The sequence below is a fragment of the Malaya genurostris genome, chromosome 3, assembly GCF_030247185.1.
Source record: "Malaya genurostris strain Urasoe2022 chromosome 3, Malgen_1.1, whole genome shotgun sequence".
NCBI lineage: Eukaryota > Metazoa > Arthropoda > Insecta > Diptera > Culicidae > Malaya > Malaya genurostris.
Genome location: NC_080572.1, coordinates 131,015,814 through 131,035,514, shown reverse-complemented (window position 1 = coordinate 131,035,514; position 19,701 = coordinate 131,015,814). Strand labels below are relative to the sequence as shown.

The following is a 19,701-nucleotide window of genomic DNA, read 5'->3' as shown; positions in this document are numbered from 1 at the left end:
TTTTTTGCCGAGACTCAGCTAAATAAATAAAGTGTATAGGCGTATCGGACTGACTATAAATGCGTCAAAAACAAAATACATGAGAGGAAGAAGCTCTAGAGAAGAAACACTACGCCTCCCACCACGAATATTGATAGACGGTGACGATATCGAAATGGTTGACGAGTTCGTGTATTTGGGCTCACTGGTGACCGCCGATAATGACACCAGTAGAGAAATTCAGAGACGTATTTTGGCAGGGAATCGTGCGTACTTTGGACTCAGGAAAACCCTTCGATCGAAAAAAGTACGCCACCGCACGAAATTGACCATCTACAAAACGCTCATTAGAAGAAGAAGAGGAGCGCAGCCAGCAAGGTGGATCGATCAAGTGCAGGGTGATCGCAGAAGCATCCGTGCCTTGAGTGGCTGGCGACGAGCAGCCATGGACTGAGTTATGTGGAGACGTATACTTGATACAGCAAAGGACACCCCAGGACTATAGCTGTTAGGCAAGTCGGGTAAGTAAGTGAAGTAAGTATTCAGGGACTAGGTCAGTGTACCTAGTTCGACCGATCCGGTTTCTTCTTGAAAGATTTTGTTATTTGACTTGCGTTTTTGACATGGTCCGCTTCGGCTGCAAGTGTCATCTTGATTTGCAGGGCTTTCACTTCGCTCTTGTCACGTAGAACTTGTGAGCTACGTTCCGACCGCCTGTGCTCCTTTATCAAACACTTGCAGCATCTCGTCAGTTCTGATCCTTACTCCGTACACCCTTGAGCCTTATTTCAATGATGAGCAGAGAAAAGCCCAATGTAGTTATAGTCTTATAGTCTCGCACCCCATCAGGCATAAAACCTCTTCATATTCGAAAAACAACAGGCAACAGTAACAGATAGATATATTATCATAAACCTAATACAATAAACAAAAACTAGCCTTCTAACTAAGTTTAGCACTTAAGAACTAGGAATGGAACTTAGAAATACACTACCATGCAAAATTTGATCTACTTCGAAAAAAGACAAAGCCATTACTCGTATTGTTGTATCTTCTAAGCCGCAAGTGACAGCAAATTAGAACATAGAACTAGATATTCATCCCAAGAGTTGCTTTTTAACGAGCCTAAGCTTGTTATCGGTTCAGTAATCTTTAAGAAAATTTAGCTTAAGCAAAAAAGTACGGATGTGTAATGCCAGAGACATAACTGGATGTCGTGAATACGAATAAAACTGACAGTCTTTCTTTATATTTCCGAATATCAATCATTCAACTATCGATTGTGTTAACAGTATAAGCTTTCCCTTTTTTCACTACTAGAATTTGAAACGGTACACCTAAACTAAAGTACAGATTAATTACATTAAATATTATGACATACAACTAAAAACTACGAAATAACTAGTATAGTTCTTTATGATGAAATAATGGTGGTTCTGAAAAGAACCTTTTATGAAGGCGTTCGTGATGAAGAGTGACGAGTTGAGTTCGAATCTATTCCGTCATCTCTTTACAGGTTAATCTGTTGTCTCCGGATGGGATACTGATATGTGTTCTGTGTGAGTCTCCTGCTTTCCGTTTAATATTTCGTTTGGAGATGCCTTGATCGCGCTATAATCAACACGTTCACAATGAGTCGGTGTTGAACAGTCGTTCGCACCGCACGCATATAGCTCTTGGCTCCTGGAAATTTTTTCTGGTCACCTAGAGTTTCATTGATTCAAGGCTTCAGTCTTTTTCAAGGCTACCTGAATCACTAACAGTCTTTTAAAAGACTAACAATTAGTCAGCCAAGGCTAAGAGAAGTGATATTAGAGTGACTAAGTTATACAAAGAGTGATATTAGAGTGACTAAGAAATTAATCAGCCTTTTTAAAGGCTAGCTATTCAAAGAACTATTATTCAAAATTCAAAATTCCATTCATTTCAAAAATGCCTGCGTCCAATCGGAAAGGCAACAAGCCTAAGGCTAAAAATAATTCAATACGGAATAAACCACAATCCGTTATTCAACATTTTTCTAATAAAGCTTGCTTCATTTAGAATTGGAACAAAGACAATTGCCTGTATTTCAGTTATTTATTATTGTATTCAAGATCTTTTTTTATACAAATGTAGCGTTTTCTTCATACTTTTATGAAAAAATACGGATAAAATTATTCGTCACGGTTTTGAAGGAATTCTCGAATTTTTCCTGTAACACGGCTCAGTAGGCGGCGCACACCTTCTTCGTCCATCGTTTTAGCTATCTTATTCTTTGACAACGTTTCCCTTTGCCTTGAGTCTCCTCTTCATGATTGCCCAGTATTTCTCAATAGGGCGGAACTGGGGGCAGTTGAGTGGGTTAAGGGTTTTCGGAACAAACTGAACCACTTTCTCTGCATACCATTCTTAAACGGCTTTGCTGTAATGACAGCTTGCCAAATCTGGCCAAAACATTACAGGATGGTCGTGGGATCGAATGAACGGCAAAATTCGTTTTTGGAGACACTCTTTTTGGTATAGTTCCGATGTCATTGTCTTATTTGTAACAAAAACTTTCGTTTTTTGCCGCAGCTGCAAATGCCCGGCCAAATCATAAATTTTCTTGCAAATTTGTCGGCAAAAACAAATTTAAATTTGGCTGGAACATCCCCCCGAGCCGTTGCCAAGTAAAATTTTTGACCTGGGATTTGACCGAAGTCAGCCTTGACACAGGTTTCATCGTCCATCAGAAGACACCCGTTGAACTTGGTCAGCACCTGGTCATATAGTTTCCGAGCACGAATTTTGACCACACTATTCTGTTTCATGGTCCGATTTGGCTGTTTGCTAGCTCGATACGACTTGATTCCTTCCCGGAGTCTAGTTCTCCTCACGGTACTATGGGCAGCACCGAATTTTCTGGAGAAATCACGGTCCGACAGATTAGGATTTCTCTTAATCGTCTTCAAAATCTTACCACGCAATTTCCGGTCGTCAGTTCGACTCCGACGATCGGCTTGAGGCTTCCGAATCGTTGTCAATGTTTTCTTATACCGTTTGATAACGCGCCATACGGTATTTCTGGGCAATTTCAGCTGTTTAGCTAGCCTAGATGCAGACCACAATGGATTTTCCAAATAACTGTGCACAATTTTTTTTCCTTCTTTGGCTTCCATGTTGATTGTTTACAAAGTGCAATCGATTTTCGGAATGTCAAAAATCATACGTGAAGCTGACAAAATTCCCGACACGTGGGCGCCAAGAGCTTCCAAATCCGTCCACCAGGAGCGCCACAATATGAGCAAAAGTTTGTTCCAATTCTAAATGAAGCAAGCTTTAACATTCACGATCTTATAGAATCTGAATGTAAAAAAGGACTGATTTCCCTTCCGTAGATCCTATGCCGCCTACCAATATTTACGAGATTCTTCCTGAATCCGATTGTAGCGACATAGAAGAAAATTCTTCAAAAATTCCCAAAATGGACACTTGTCGTTCTGGGAAGAAACAACAATCTATGCCACCAGTGACGGTGATGATTTCCGACTTCAAAGCATTCCGTACTGAGCTTTCTACTTTTCTCCCGGAAGTAAAAGTCTCATTTCAAATCGGACGAAGAGGAGAATGTCGAGTCTTGGTTGATGGATTGGAAGATTACGAACGACTTTTTCGATATTTGTCCGAGAAACTTCATAAATTTTATTCATATGATATAAAATCAGACAGACCTTTCATGGCTGTCTTGAAAGGCTTATCAAATGATCAAAGTATTGATGAAATTAAAAATGAAATAAAAGAATTGCTTGGTTTTGCCCCTTCCCAAGAAATACTTATGAAAAAAAGAGCGAATGGTACTTCTAAACCACGCTCTGGAATTTCCCATGAATTTTACCTAATACACTTCAATCGAAGTGATGTAAACAATTTGAAAACTTTAGAAAAAGTACGTTTCATTTCCCACATTAAAATTCATTGGGAACATTATAAACGGCATAATCGTATTGCAAACTTAACGCAATGTCGTCGTTGCCAAGGCTTCGGTCATGGAACCAAAAATTGTCATATGGATATACGGTGTTTGAATTGTGGTAAATCGCATTCGAAAGACGTTTGTCCAATGAATGAAACCACTGATAAATTTTCATGTTCAAATTGCAATGGAAATCATAAATCCAATTATTTGAAATGTCCTGTCAGGGAAAAAATTTTAAACGCTCGTTCGCTTAGACAACAAGTCAAATCAACGACCTTAAATTTACAGAACATACCTGAAAATCAAAAAACCGTTACAAATGCCACGCCTAATTCTTCTAAGGCACCTATTTCTTCGAATTTAAAACAAAAAAACGTGTTTAATCCACCTAGCAGTGAGATGATACCTTTTTTATCAATCCGCATGTATTTTTTGCATGAACATTCTTCGGTGTTTAAGTGTTCATGACATTATTTGAATGACCGTCGTTTTAAGCGATAATTTGAGATTTTAATCACTCATTACTCTGTAATGTCGAAACTGCAAATCGGATCGAATTTGAATCTAAAAGTGTGATAATCGATTAAACATGCCATGATATGTAAGCTCCACTTTAGAGTTTACGGTAATTTAAGGTACTTCCAGAGCGGTATTCAGGAACCAGCATAACCCAAACCGATTCGTATGGTCATGAATTGACTTGACGAATAAATTACAAAAGTTTTAAGTCCAACTTTGAAGCTTTTCGGGATTGTCATCTTCTATATCGGTTTGAAATTTAAAAATTCATCATCATGTGATTCGAGAATCGGAAGTCATAATAGAATAAAATTAATTAATTTTGCATAAAAGTTTATTTTAATTTTAAATTTTGTTTCTGAAATTTGATTAGGCTTTTTTTGAGGAAATTATTGAGCTTTGAGAAACGATTTTATACTGGAACCGGAATTCCAAAATCGGTATGGCCGAAGTCAGATAAATTCACCTGAGTAGCAGTATAGTTTACATTTGTTTCAAAATATTTGAAAATCAGAGAAGACATCTTTGAGAAATCATAGCACGAATTAAATTTTTAGGTGCCTTCTGAATCGAAAGCTGAATACCACTAAAACTGAAAAAAGTTAATTTTCTTTTATCTACTATCCAAATCTGCTAAAACGATAAACCTGATTAATTTATGTGAAATGGACATTTTCATACTAATCACCCTGTATCTCCTAAACCGGAAGTTGGATCTGACTGAAGAGCAAGATGTTTTATAGAATCTTGAAACTTTTCATTTGAATCTTAGATGATTCTTAGATTTCATTTGAATCTTAGATCGGTTCAACCATCTACGCGAAAAATGAGTTACTCAATTTTTATTTCGTTTCACATATCATCCTGTAGCTCCGGAACCAGAGGTCGGAACCAAACATAATTCAGAAACTTTGTTTGGGAGCATACGACTTTTCGTATGAATCTGAATTTGTAGAAAAGAAATTTTCCGAGAAAATTGAGTGAAATTATTTGTCACACACGCATTTGCTGATCTCGACGAACTGATTCGAATGGTATATGGATGTTATATTCCTCCAGCATTTTTTGCTGTAAGTAGTTTAAAACAATATAATTTAAAAAAATCTGCCATCATCTGGTTTATATATGTCATATTCGAACGATCATGTTGCCAAAAACGAACCGTGCTAAAATCGGCCCGAGGCTAAATGTCATGAAAAAGGATGCTGTACACAGTCTATTTGGTACTTAGAAACAATTGTATGTAACAGTATAGAAAATCGTGTTTTCCGTTGCTCCCAAGCATTTCTTTGCCATACAGCGCTCAAAACTCCTACTGCTAGAATAGGGGGAAAAGTCGTTTACACAAAAATTTCCATATCTCCGTTAAAAATGGACGGATTTTAACAATCTATGGCTTGTTGGATAGGTATTACCGTGCGGAATCTAAGTCTGAAAACATATTTTGTTTTCAATGTCAATTGTGACAGATACTGTCAAAAAACTGAAAATATTAACATAAAACTTCGTATAACTCAAAAAGTAAACATCCGATCTCAAAACCATTCAATAGCGTTTTGGGTGACGGGGAGACCTTTCATTTGCGACTAGTTTGATCAAAATCGGTCCAGCCATCTCTGAGATCTCGACCTCTTAGTTGACAACACACATACAGACACACACACATACACACACACATACACACACACATACACACACACACACACACAGACATTTGCTCAGTTCGTCGAGCTGAATCGATTGGTATATGCCATTCGGCCCTCCGGGCCTCGGAAAAATATTCTAAATTTTGAGCGAATTCTATACCTATTTTTTATATATATAAAAAAAGGTAAAACAGGTACGCCTGCCTCAAAACACAGGACCGCCTTGCAGTCCATCTTCTAACGAAAACAATTTATTAATAGGTAGACCGGCCAAATCATCTTCTTCTAATGGCAGTCTACCTACAAATATTCCTTCAATGCCATTCGCTTCTTTAAACGAAGTCGATTTAGACGATATAACTGAAAATAAAATGATCTACCTACAAGATCAACTTTTTCAAATGATCATCCAAATGAATTCGACTTCATCACTTTTTAAAGCATTTCAAATCGGATGGAAATTTGCAAATAATATTATAATGAATTTGAAATTTAACAGTGATGTTAAATAATTATTTGAATATTTCAAATTGGAATGCTCGATCTTTGAAATCGAGTGAAGATGAATTTTATAATTTTCTCGAAGTTCACAAAATCCATATTGCCATTGTGACAGAAACTTTTCTTAAACCAAATGTCAAATTGAAAAGTAATCCACATTATGTGGTTCATCGATTTGACAGGTTTACTGGAATGGGTGGTGGAGTTGCCATTTTTGTCCAACGGCAAATTAAACATCGAATTTTACCTTCTTTCAATACTAAAGTTATTGAAAGCTTGGGAATCGAAGTTGAAACCATTCATGGAATTTATTTCATCGCTGGAGCATATTTGCCATTCAAATGCACCGGCGAACAATTAAATTTCTTTAAAGGCGATTTGTAAAAACTCACAAGATATCGATCGAAAGTTTTCGTAATAGGGGACTTAAATGCTAAGCATGTCCAGTGGAATTGTAGGCAAAAAAACAGTAATGGTAAAATACTTCATAATCAACTCTCAGCTGGTTACTTCACAGTTCTTCATCCCAGTAATCCTACTTGTTTCTCTTCCGTGAAAAACCCGTCTACAATTGATCTGGTTCTAACGGATCAAAGTTGCATTTGTAGTGAACCGATTACACATGCTGACTTTGACTCAGATCATCTTCCTGTAACATTCAGATTTTCCAACGGAGCTATAATTAATCCAATTAGTTCTATATTCAACTATCATAGAGCTAATTGGATGGATCACAAATCTCACATTGAAAATTATGTGGATCATGAAACTATTTTAGAAAATTCTGCGGACATCGACACAGCAATTGATAATTTTAATCATTATATTATGGAAGCTAGAAATCTTTCAATTCCCAAAGCTCAAACTAAATTAAATTCTCCTATCATCAATGACAATCTTCAACTGCTCATTCGGTTGAAGAATGTTCGTCGACGACAATATCAACGTTCTCGTGATCCTGCTATGGAAAACATAGTTAAGGATTTACAAAAGGAAATTAAACATAGATTTACTCTTTTGCGAAATGAAAATTTCGCTAATGAAGTTGAACAAATTAAACCATATTCTAAACCTTTCTGGAAACTTTCCAAGGATCTTAAGAAACCTCAGAAAAAAATTCCTGCTCTCAAGGAAGGAAATCAAATACTTCTTACAAACGGTGAAAAAGCACAAAAACTTGCTCAGAAGTTTGAGAGTGTACACAATTTTAATTTGAACGTTGTGAGTCCTATTGAAAATGAAGTCTCACTGAAATATGAGCATATTTCAACCCAAGTGTTATCACACGATGACATTATTGAGACGAATTTTGACGAAATTAAATCAATTATTAGGAAACTCAAAAACATGAAAGCTCCTGGTAGTGATGGAATTTTTAATATTCTTATTAAAAATTTTCCCGATGTTGCCTTGAGACTCCTGGTTAAAATTTTCAACAAGTGTTTTTCATTAGCTTACTTCCCAAAAAGATGGAAAAACGCCAAAGTAATTCCTATCCTGAAACCTGATAAAAATCCAGCAGAAACATCAAGTTATCGACCAATTAGCTTACTTTCTTCTATCAGTAAACTTTTTGAAAAAATTATCTTGTTGAGAATGATGTCTCATATAAATGAGAATTCATTTTTTTACCAGAACAGTTTGGATTTCGTCATGAACATTCAACTACTCATCAACTTGTCAGAGTAACGAACATGATAAAAGCAAATAAATCTTCTGGGTTATCCACCGGAGTTGCTCTTCTAGACATAGAAAAAGCATTCGACAGTGTTTGGCACAAAGGTTTAATAGCAAAAATGTCTGATTTCCAGTTTCCTATTTATTTGATCAAAATGATTCAAAATTATTTAACTGATCGTACTCTTCAGGTTAGCTATCAGAATTAAAAATCTGAATTGCTACCCGTACGAGCCGGTGTTCCGCAGGGTTCGAGCGTAGCTCCAATCTTCTATAATATTTTCACTTTTGATCTTCCAAATCTACCCGTTGGTTGTCAGCAATCGCTATTCTATGACGACACAAGTCTGTTAGCCACAGGTAGAAATCTAAGAGTGATCTGCAGTCGCCTACAAAGAAGTTTAAATATTTTCAGCGAATATCTGTCAAAATGGAAAATTAAACCAAATGCAGCAAAAACGCAATTAATTATCTTTCCTCATAAGCCAAGAGCTTCTTTTCATAAACCAAACAATAATCACATTCTCAAATTGAATGGCTTGGAATTGACATGGTCTGATCAAGCTAAATACTTAGGTTTAACGTATGACAAAAAACTTTCAAGGATCAAATTGAAGGAATCCAGGCCAAGTGTAATAAATATATTAAATGTTTATATCCTCTTATAAACAGAAATTCTAAGCTCTGTCTAAAAAACAAGTTGTTAATTTATAAACAAATTTTCAGACCAGCCATGCTTTATGCAGTACCAATTTGGTCAAGTTGTTGTTCCACCAGGAAGAAAACGCTTCAAAGGATTCAGAATAAAATTCTGAAAATGATTTTGAAGCGTCCTCCCTGGTTTAGTACAAATGAGTTACACAGACTCACAAATATAGAACCATTAGATGTAATGTCACATAATATTATAAGCAAATTCCGACAAAAATCGATGCAATCTTCAATTGAATCGATTCGCTCTCTGTATTAGTTAGTAAGTTAGTATATAAGTTCCTTTTCCCCATTACACAATACAAGTAGGTTTAGAATTTTCCCTACACAAAAATCTCAGAATTGCGGAAGCAAATAATGTCCTCATGGTAATAACCAAATCATATATATAATAGGGCTGAAAAGTCACCACTTGTGACTAAACACCCAATTTAAATCTTAATAATTTAATTTTAATTCATATTCCAATAAATAGTTATTTAAAACCAAATACGTTCACAACGACAGTTTCACTGTAACTATCGGGCTGATCGGACACAAACTCGTGTCTTTCCAATCGGGTGGTGAATTGTTTTATTCCGTTATCAAGGTCATTGCGTATTCTATTGTCTGCATCAGTGCGGTCGAGTGATAATTCGAATTAATCCGTTCTTAAGGCCGACTGTGATCTTGTGTAAAGCAGCACTGCGTGATGTGGTACCGTTAGCCAGCGCCAGCTGAGCGCTGCGTATATATCGTTTACATATACATTAGAAACAGTGATAAATATATATAGTGATAAAAAGAGAAACGTTTCGTTGGACAGTGCAGAGAGAGAGAGACAGAAAAAAGTGCTTTTTACTCAAGAACGGACACTTTTCCGTGCATGTCAAAAGGCTCAGCAATGCCTGACCTCCCTGCAGATGGAGTCATCTGGTAGCAATAATCCGATACGTATAAAAAATTATCCCGATGGGCTTGCTTGGATGGTTTACATCTGGACCAAAGCAAACGGAAAAAAATTGAACATCCTTAGATTATCTAAAGACCAGACCTCGCGATATTCTACAATACAAAAGATTGAAAAAGTACGCCCAGACAAGCTTCGGGTCTTGTTAGCCAGTGCAAAACAGGCTAACGAGATCGTTCAATGTGAGCTCTTCACGCGGGAGTATCGCGTTTACATTCCAGCTCGCGAAGTCGAGATAGACGGCGTGATCACCGATCCGAGTCTGACTTTCGAGGACATTCTTAAGCATGGGGCAGGCGGTTTTAAAAACCCCTTATTCAAGAATGTTAAGATACTGAACTGCAAGCAATTGCGCTCAGTATCGATCGCTAAGGATGGGACTAAGTCCTACATCCCATCAGACTCGTATCGAGTGACGTTTACCTGTTCTCCTTTTTGTGCCGCGGGTCATGAACTGCACTAATAGCAAACAATTGGGACATACAGCATCCCATTGTTGCAATAAATCCCGTTATATCAAATGTGGAGGAAGTCATGCGGATAACTCCTGCGGCGGAGACATTGAAAAGTGTCTCTACTGTAAGGAGGGACCGCATGACCTCTCGGCATGCCCCGCGTACAAACTGCGCAAAGACAAACTTAAGCAACATTCGAAGCATTCCTTTGCTGAAATGTTGATCCCCTTGAAGGTACATCTTCGGCGGTTCCTCATAGCTTCAGAAAGAGAAGAAATAAATCTTCTAGTAAGCACCCTAGTAAGGGTTCGAAGGTATCTTCTGGTGGGTCTCAAAAAATTAAAACAACTGGAAGTGATGCAAAAAACCGGAGAAAAAAGCTCCAGGGCTTGGGAAATTAAATTCCGAGCAAGAATTTCCATCACTTCCAGGGACTTCAAAACCCCCGAAAGTCCCTAAAGATCAGTGAGAGAATTTACCAGATACTGGGTTTGTTAAATTCTCCGATATCGTGGACTGGATCATGACTGCCTTCAATATTTTAGAACCTCTTAAAAGTCTATTAATGGCTTTTATTCCTACAGTTAAAACATTCTTGAAGCAGTTGACTGCAAAATGGCCCCTTTTTTCAGCGATCGTATTCTTCGATGGCTAAGTCACCCACCGAGGTCACGGATACAATCACTGTTATACAGTGGAATTGTAGAAGTATCATTCCAAAAATGGATTCATTCAAATTTCTAGTGAATAATATGAAATGTGACGCATTTGCATTATGTGAAACTTGGCTAACTTCTGAAATAACCTTAAACTTCCACGATTTTAACATTATTCGTCTGAATCGAGATGATCGTAAGAGTACTTTTAGGGATCAAAAAGCGCTATTCTTTCTATCGCATTAACCTCCCATCGGTACCAGGTATTGAAGTTGTCGCATGTCATGTTACAATCAAAGGCAAGGACCTTTGCATTGCTGCCATCTACATTCCCCCAAGAGCCTCGGTTGGGTATCAGGGGCTCAGTGATACCATTGAGCTCCTTCCTGCATCGACGTTGGTTTTAGGAGACTTTAACTCACACGGTACGGGATGGAGCTGTCTTCTCGACGATAACAGATCAACTATGATCCATGATATTTGCGACAACTTCAATATGACAATCTTGAATACGGGAGAAATGACACGAATTCCTGCACCACCAGCAAGACCAAGTGCGCTAGATTTATCCCTTTGCTCGACATAGCTACGGTTGGACTGCACGTGGAAGGTGATCCCTGATCCCCACGGTAGTGATCATCTACCTCTCGTGATTTCAATCGCCTACGGATTAAGACCATCGGAGACAATCAATGTTTCGTATGACCTCACACGAAATATTGATTGGAAATGCTACACAAATTCGATATCGGAGAAACTAGAAACAACACAAGAACTTCCTCCGGAGGAAGAGTACACGTTTTTGGCTGGCTTGATTCTCGACACAGCGACTCAAGCTCAGACGAAACCTGTACCCGGCGCGAAAACTAACATCCGTTCTCCCAACCCGTGGTGGGACAAAGAGTGCTCAGAATTAAACGCGGAGAGAGCTTCATCATTTATCGAGTTCAGGAAAAACAGATAATTTTAGAAACTACGCGGCATTGAACACAAAAATGAAAAGCATGATTAAAGCGAAGAAAACCGGTTATTGGCGTCGATTCGTAGACGGATTATCGAAAGAAACATCAATGAGCACTCTTTGGAACACAGCCCGACGAATGCGCAACGAAAACACCACGAATGAAAGCGAGGAATATTTTAACCGCTGGATATTCGATTTCGCTAAAAAAGTATGTCCCGATTCTGTTCCGGAACAGACGATCATGCGCGTCGCCTCTTCAAACAGAAACGAAACACCTTTTTCGATGGTACAGTTCTCACTTGCGCTTTCATCGTGTAACAATAAAGCTCCGGGGTTAGACAAAATCAAATTCAACTTGTTGAAAAATTTGCCTGACTCTGCCAAAAGGCGCTTATTGAGTTTATTCAATAGGTTTCTTGAGGATAATATTGTCCCACATGACTGGAGACAAGTAAGAGTTATCGCCATTCAAAAACCAGGGGAACCAGCCTCCGATCACAATTCATATCGGCCGATTGCTATGCCGATTTCCTGTATCCGGAAATTGTTCGAGAAAATGATTCTGTTTCGTCTAGACAATTGGGTCGAAACTGATGGCTTACTTCCAGATACACAATTCGGCTTCCGCAGGGGCAAAGGAACGAACGATTGTCTTGCGTTGCCTCTCAACCGAAATTCAAATGGCATTTGCTCGTAAAGAACAAATTGCGTCAGTTTTCCTAGACATCAAGGGGGCTTTTGATTCAGTTTCCATAAAAATCCTATCTGAGAAGTTGCATCAGCATGGTCTTTCACCAATTTTGATTAAATTTTTGTATAGTCTATTGTCCGAGAAATACATGTATTTCGCGCATGGTGATTTGTCGACAATACGATTCAGTTACATGATTTCAGTCTTCCTCAGGGCTCATGCTTAAGTCCCCTCTTAGGGGCTGTCCATAAAAGACGTCACGCCGCAAGAGGGAGGGGGGTGTTTCATAAAACGTGACCTTTTGTGACAGTGGGGAGGGGGAGAGGTTTTTGGAATGTGACGTCCAATATTTTCAATGAGCGCATTTTTGAAATACCTAGTTATATTACTGCTTTGCACTATTTCCTGAAAAAATCTCCACAATAAACGTTTACATTCTATAGGAAAACGTGTATTTTTTTATGTAGAAGCTTCTTCTTGTAAATTTGGAAATGAGTGATGCAGGAAATCATTTCTGTTGTGATCGCCAAAGTGCACGGAGGAGCGAGTAAATTAGCGAAATTAATAAATTTTGCCTAATATGAGAAAAAAATAAAAAGATGCCTTCAAACGGTTTAACTTAAGATATGCACTGACAATTTTTTCAGTAATTTGATTTTCTAGCATTGATAATAGTATATCATAAGAATTTCTCCTCTATGATTCTGATGCAGTTTATTCAATTGTACTCCATTTGAAAAAGGGCGGGAGATCAACGATTTCAGACGTAGATCATGTCATGTCTTATTTTGATCATATGTGATTTTCCTCCACCAACATCAAAGCTTATCGAATCATCCAATGATTGAACTTACATAAATCAAGAATCATTTTAGCTCAAAATCACTACCAGTTTTGTGTGACGGAAGATCCGTACCGATTTTGATTGATGTGATTTAAAATCCACTGATGAACTGATCATGAAAAGATTCTCCGGCAGTGATCTTGTTTTGATGAGGTTTTGGTCTTTATTTTCTCAGCCCTGTATGCTACACTAAGGAAATATTATTCTTTACCTAAAACAATAATATATCTGTGTAACCCTAGAAGGAATAAAACAGATGATTTAAATGTTTCATCAATTCCAACCAAATACTTTTGTTAATAAAATAATTCCGATGATTTTGTAGTTTTAGGGATATTTTTTAATCTAATGACAGCATGTAATAAATTGATTTTTCCCTCATATTTGTATGGTTTGTCATACATATTGAGTGGGTATTAAATGAATTTTATTTATTTTGAATTCGTGACATGTGACATAGAGGGGGTGGGGGGTCTTTGCTTCTGTGACAATTTGTGACAAAGGGGGGATGGGGAGTCAAAAATCGTCAAAAAAGCGTGACGTCTTTTATGGACAGCCCCTTATACAACTTTCACGTAAACAGCATTGATCAATGTATCAACACATCTTGCACGCTAAGACAACTTGCCGACGACAGCGTTGTGTCTATTATAGGACCCAAAGCTGCCGATCTCCAAGGACCATTGCAAGATACCCTCGACAACTTGTCGACATGGGCTCTTCAAATGGGTATCGAGTTCTCCACGGAGAAAACTGAGCTCGTTTTATTTTCAAGAAAGCGAGAACCAGCACAACAACAGCTTCAACTAGGTGGTGAAAACATAGCTGAGGTCTTCACGTTCAAATATCTCGGGGTCTGGTTCGACTCCAAAGGCACCTGGGGATGTCACATTAGGTATCTGAAACAAAAATGCCAACAGAGAATCAATTTTCTTCGTACAATAACCGGAACTTGGTGGGGTGCCCACCCAGGAGACCTGATCAGGCTGTACCAAACAACGATATTGTCCGTAATGGAATATGGATGCTTCTGCTTCCGATCCGCCGCGAACACCCATTTCAATAAACTGGAAAGAATTCAGTATCGTTGTTTGCGTATTGCCCTAGGTTGCATGCAATCGACTCATACGATGAGTCTCGAAGTGCTCTCGGGCGTCTTACCGTTGAAAACCCGATTCTGGGACCTCTCATATCGATTGCTAATCCGATGCGACATCTTGAATCCGATGGTGATTGAAAACTTCGAAAGGCTTGTCGAGCTCAATTCTCAGACCCGGTTTATGTCCTTGTATTTTGATTACATGGCTCAGAATATTAATCCTTCTTCGTTTGTTTCCAACCGTGCTCATTTCTTGGATACTTCTGATTCTACTGTGTTTTTCGACATATCCATGAGAGAAGAGATTCTTGGAACACGTACGCCCTCGAGAGGCCCCTAATATATTTTATAATAAATTTAGAACAGTCAACTGTGAAAACGTGTTTTACACTGATGGATCAAACATCGACAGGTCCACAGGCTTTGGCATCTTCAATCAGAACATCACCGCTTCGTACAAACTCAGTGATCCGGCTTCAGTTTACGTCGCAGAATTAGGTGCTATTCAGTACACCCTCGAGATCATTGAAACCTTGCCCAAAGACCAGTACTTCATTGTCACGGACAGTCTAAGCTCAATAGAAGCTCTCCGGGCAATGAAGCCAGGAAAGTATCCCCGGTAGCCAGGAAAGTAAATACGGGAACACTTGCAAACTTTATCTGAACGGTCATATTCAATATCGTTAGTCTGGGTCCCTTCGCATTGTTCCATTCCGGGCAATGAAAAGGCAGACTCATTGGCTAAGGTGGGAACATTAGAAGGTGATATTTATGAAAGACCAATCTGCTTCAATGAATTTTTTAGTATCTCTCGTCAGAAAACTCTCGAAAGTTGGCAAACTTCATGGAGCATTGGCGAACTGGGACGATGGCTACATTCCATCATCCCTAAGGTATCGACGAAACCTTGGTTCAGGGGGATGAACGTGAGTCGCGATTTCATTCGTGTTATGTCGCGGCTTATGTCAAATCACTACACTTTCAACGCACATCTCTGGCGTGTTGGGCTCGCGGAGAGCGTTCTCTGCACCTGTGGCGACGGTTATCAGGACATCGAGCATGTCGTGTGGTCGTGCGTAGAGTATCGTTACGCCAGGTCGAAGCTACTGGAATTCCTTAGAGCCCGAGGTAGACCGCCTGAGGTTCCGGTTCGGGATGTGTTGGCGAGTCGGGATAGTTTATATATGCTTCTCATATACCAGTACCTTAAACACATTGATGTACAAGTGTAATGTCTCCACCCACAGGTTCGACACTAACTTTCGCCCGATTCTCTCGATCCCCGTCCCTGTCCACCATCTTCATTGGAACTAACAAGATCTTTTTTTTGTCACTAACTTTTTCGTTCCCCCTTCCCTGTCTCTTCACCATCTCGATGCAACTAATTAGATCTCTGTCGTTTTCAGACATTTTGTTCCCACATCCCCTTTTTCATTCTCTTCCGTAACATCACCATCACCGCCCAAGGAAGACCGCTCCAGTTGAAAACCAGTATGCGGGCCACCGTAGCCTGGGGGTGTTTCCCGCGGACCCACCAATGCCATCTGGAAGACTCAAGCAACAATCAATTCATCGACCACTGCCGATCGCCAGCGGAAAGCTGGATTGACGAGAACTCGAGATGACATAGTCTAATGATACTATTCTAGTGTTAAGTTAGTCGTTAATTAAGATTAGAAAATACCCTTGGCATCTTAGAGCTTAAGCAGTGTGCCTAAAATTATATTACATTATTGAATAAAAAAAAAACGTTCACAACGACAGCCAAATTGAAAATAAATGGCCTCTGAGTCGGTGCTATGCATTTTTATAGCAAATCAGCAGAAAGTTCTAATACAAACTTCAAATAGTTGAAAACCGGATCGTATACAGAATAGCGAAGTAAAATTTCGCATAATTCTTTGGGTATACAATTATGGTTCTTAATAACAACATACAGAATATTGTTGTCGATTATATCATTTCGAATTTGAATATTTCAGTGAAAGAAACTATCAAGGCTGTACGGTATTAATTTCTGGCATTCAGAAGGACCAAATTGTGTGATTCTCTAAGATATTAAACACTGTTTGGATATAAACGATACTAAACACTTTTGCGAATTTGGCACTGCGAAATTGCACAAAGCCAGTCAATTTATCCTAGATTTGCACTGCACTGATGGTTTTAGTTTCCGATTTGCAAAGAAACAATCTTAATAGTTCTTCAGATAACATTTGGAACCATTAGAAGGGCTGATTTTGCATAATGTTCCCCATTGTTGTAAAATTTTCGTAGTATTTTGCTCCAATGCAAACGACCAGAAGCATGAAGAAATCGATCTTCTTTGAAGATAATCTTGCTCTGAGAACTGTGCGTTTGAGGTTTTTTTATTACCACGCAATAGATTTGTTTGCGTTGCCGACTGCTCCTTTTGACGACCTAAGTCCAAATGAGAGCACGACTGAATTATATTTGAATCATTTTCGTTAGTCATTAAAAAAACCCAAATACATAGATTCTAAAAAGTAGATCCGCAGAAGAACCAGTATCTATAAATATCCGTTGGTATTGTAGATTTCCATAGCAGGCAAGTCAGGAACAATATCTTACAATTTATTTCTTTAATACAAATTTAAATCTATTAAACGATTGGTTGATGAATTTCTCATAAATTTAAATTCATGTATAAAGTCAATTCCATTTTACTATTTCCAGGTCAAATAAACAATGGATGTAATTTCCGAGGGAAAAAGCTTTGTTCTGGTAAAAGATGCGGATTTGCATAATGTTCTCAAAGTTCTGGAAAAATATTTCCCTCACTCGGTTAAAGTAAGTATTAAGAAAATTGTTTGGTGTTTTTGTCGAGTAGATGCAGCAATCTCAACTTCCTTCTTAGTTCCACCAATTCATAACAAACCGATGCTTTCTTATAATAACAATATTTGTTATCCGATCACTTCAAAGTTGAAAAAAACTACTACTTTCCTGATTGTGTTTGATTATATTTTTTATACTATAACATAATTAACTTTACTGTGTGTCTTTTTCAATAAACCTTAAAATCCTCTCTCTACGTCACCTAGTGGTGTGATAAGGCCTTTATGTTGTCATTCAAACAGTCTTATATTCGATAACACTCTTGAAACCAAAAGTATAATATATTAGAGATTGAACACCTTTCTGAAAAAAGTGCGGATATAAAAAAAATGTGTTATTTCGGTTACGTTACTTGTATCATTCACTCTTCTGTAGTGTTCGACGATTTATTGTAATTGGCTTTTTGGTAGCTCGACTATCCGGTTCTTCGACTTTTGGTTATATTCGACCTTCTGTTCTAATACATTCGACGATTTGTTACTTTCAATATTCCATCATACGACTTTTTGTAGTTGGATATTTTGTCACTCGACGTTTTGTTATTCGACGTTTTTGTTTAAAACCATCATACCAATAAATCTCCGGAACCGGAAATGATTTCAACTTTATCATTGAACTTTAATCACAACCTTAGAGTAGCTTTCAAACGAGCCTAAGTTTGTAGATATCGGCTCAGTTATCTTGAGGAAAATTGAATGGAGAGAAAAAATACGTTTACGACACTTATACCATTAAATCTCCGGGACCGGAAGTGACAGCAAATGGATATTCGAACTTGATTCACAATCCAATAGTATCTCTCAAACGCGATTAAATTTGTTGTTATGAAAATAACGTTATTTTTACCAATATATCTGTGAAGTCGGAAGTTACAGCTGATCTTCGACCTTGATTAACATTCTAATAGTAACTATCAAACGAACCTAAGCTTGTTAAAATCGGTTCAGCCAACTCCGAGAAAAATCTTAAAACTCTCAAAAATCTCAACATTTTCCGATCTCGTCGAGCTTCATCGAATGGTATTTAACAGCAGAGGGCTCCGGAGCTCCGATCGAAAGTCTGTTTATTCTAGCAATTATATTGTCTTTATAAAGGGAGTTGTAAAATATTCATTCATGTTGCGGAAAGGAATGAAAATTTTTTAAATAATTCTTTAAGGGGTAGCTAAATCGATTTTAGTCAACTTTAATTCAAATGAAAGGTTGTATATCATTATTTTTATTCAGACCCGACTTTCGGTTCCTCGTATACAGGGTTAATAATGTAAAAGTGGTCCTACATATTTTCATGAACATAGGTCTTACAATCAATTGGTTACTGATCCTTTTTTTCTGGATTCGGGTTCCAGTTGCGGTATTATCGAAAGATGCATGTTTGAAATTTTATTACGAGAATTGGAATAAGATTTTAACTCTGGTGTGGTATCATATAAGGATCACTTCGTAATCGGGGTTGGTCGGTACCGGAATCGTTCATTTTGAAAGCTTTTACACCGCTCCCGCAGTCTCCTTCATAGACTAGACGTTTCTGTGCCATCATTTGAAACAGTCGAAAACTCACTTGAATCTACAGTTTTGAGAAGAAGTTTTCCACAATCAGTTGAATCTTTTCCATGCCTTCATTAAAGTTCTGGTGATTTATTCGAACTCTTTAAAGCAGTGTTTCCCAAACTGGTCATTATAGCCCACTTGTAGGCATTAGCTCATCTTCAGTGGGTAGTAAACTAAAAATTGTTAACAGATGGGCAATAATTCGCAAAAAGTAAGCTTTGATACTTCAAAAAACTTTCTGAGAAAGGCCCTGAGTAAAATGCATTTATAACAAATTTTTGTAGACATGTGGGTAATATTCCATTCTAATTCATCAGTTGCAAAAATTATGATTAGTTCATCATTCAATTCTTGTGAGATTTGTGAGAAAGAAAACAAAAGTAAGAAGATGAAAATTCAAGTGCTGTTACGTCCAAGGATTGATCAAATAGGAATGAGTGTAAATAGTTTCAATGTTTCATTTGAAATTCATATCATGTCTATATTCCAAATTGAATTCATACAAAATACAGAAAAATAATCAGGTCCACGTTCAGAATCCAGATGGTCAGAATTATTCTCAGAGGTCGAGTCCAAAATCTTGTTCAAAATCCTGAGATCAGATCCAGAATTCATATTCATGTTCGGAATTCAGACCCAGAATCCTGCTTCTCGGTTCAGATCT

General features: G+C 37.9%; 1 protein-coding gene across 3 annotated transcripts in view; it reads left to right on the top strand.

Moving 5' to 3' along the window:
- The window catches only part of LOC131434746 (uncharacterized), a 95,864-nt gene that overhangs the window by 51,384 nt on the left and 24,779 nt on the right, over positions 1-19,701 (top strand). For all 3 annotated transcript variants that reach the window (XM_058601821.1, XM_058601823.1, XM_058601822.1), the window contains one exon: positions 17,326-17,439. In XM_058601821.1, coding sequence (XP_058457804.1) covers positions 17,338-17,439 — 102 coding nt within the window. In that variant the 5' untranslated portion in view covers positions 17,326-17,337. The remainder of the gene's footprint in view (positions 1-17,325; positions 17,440-19,701) is intronic.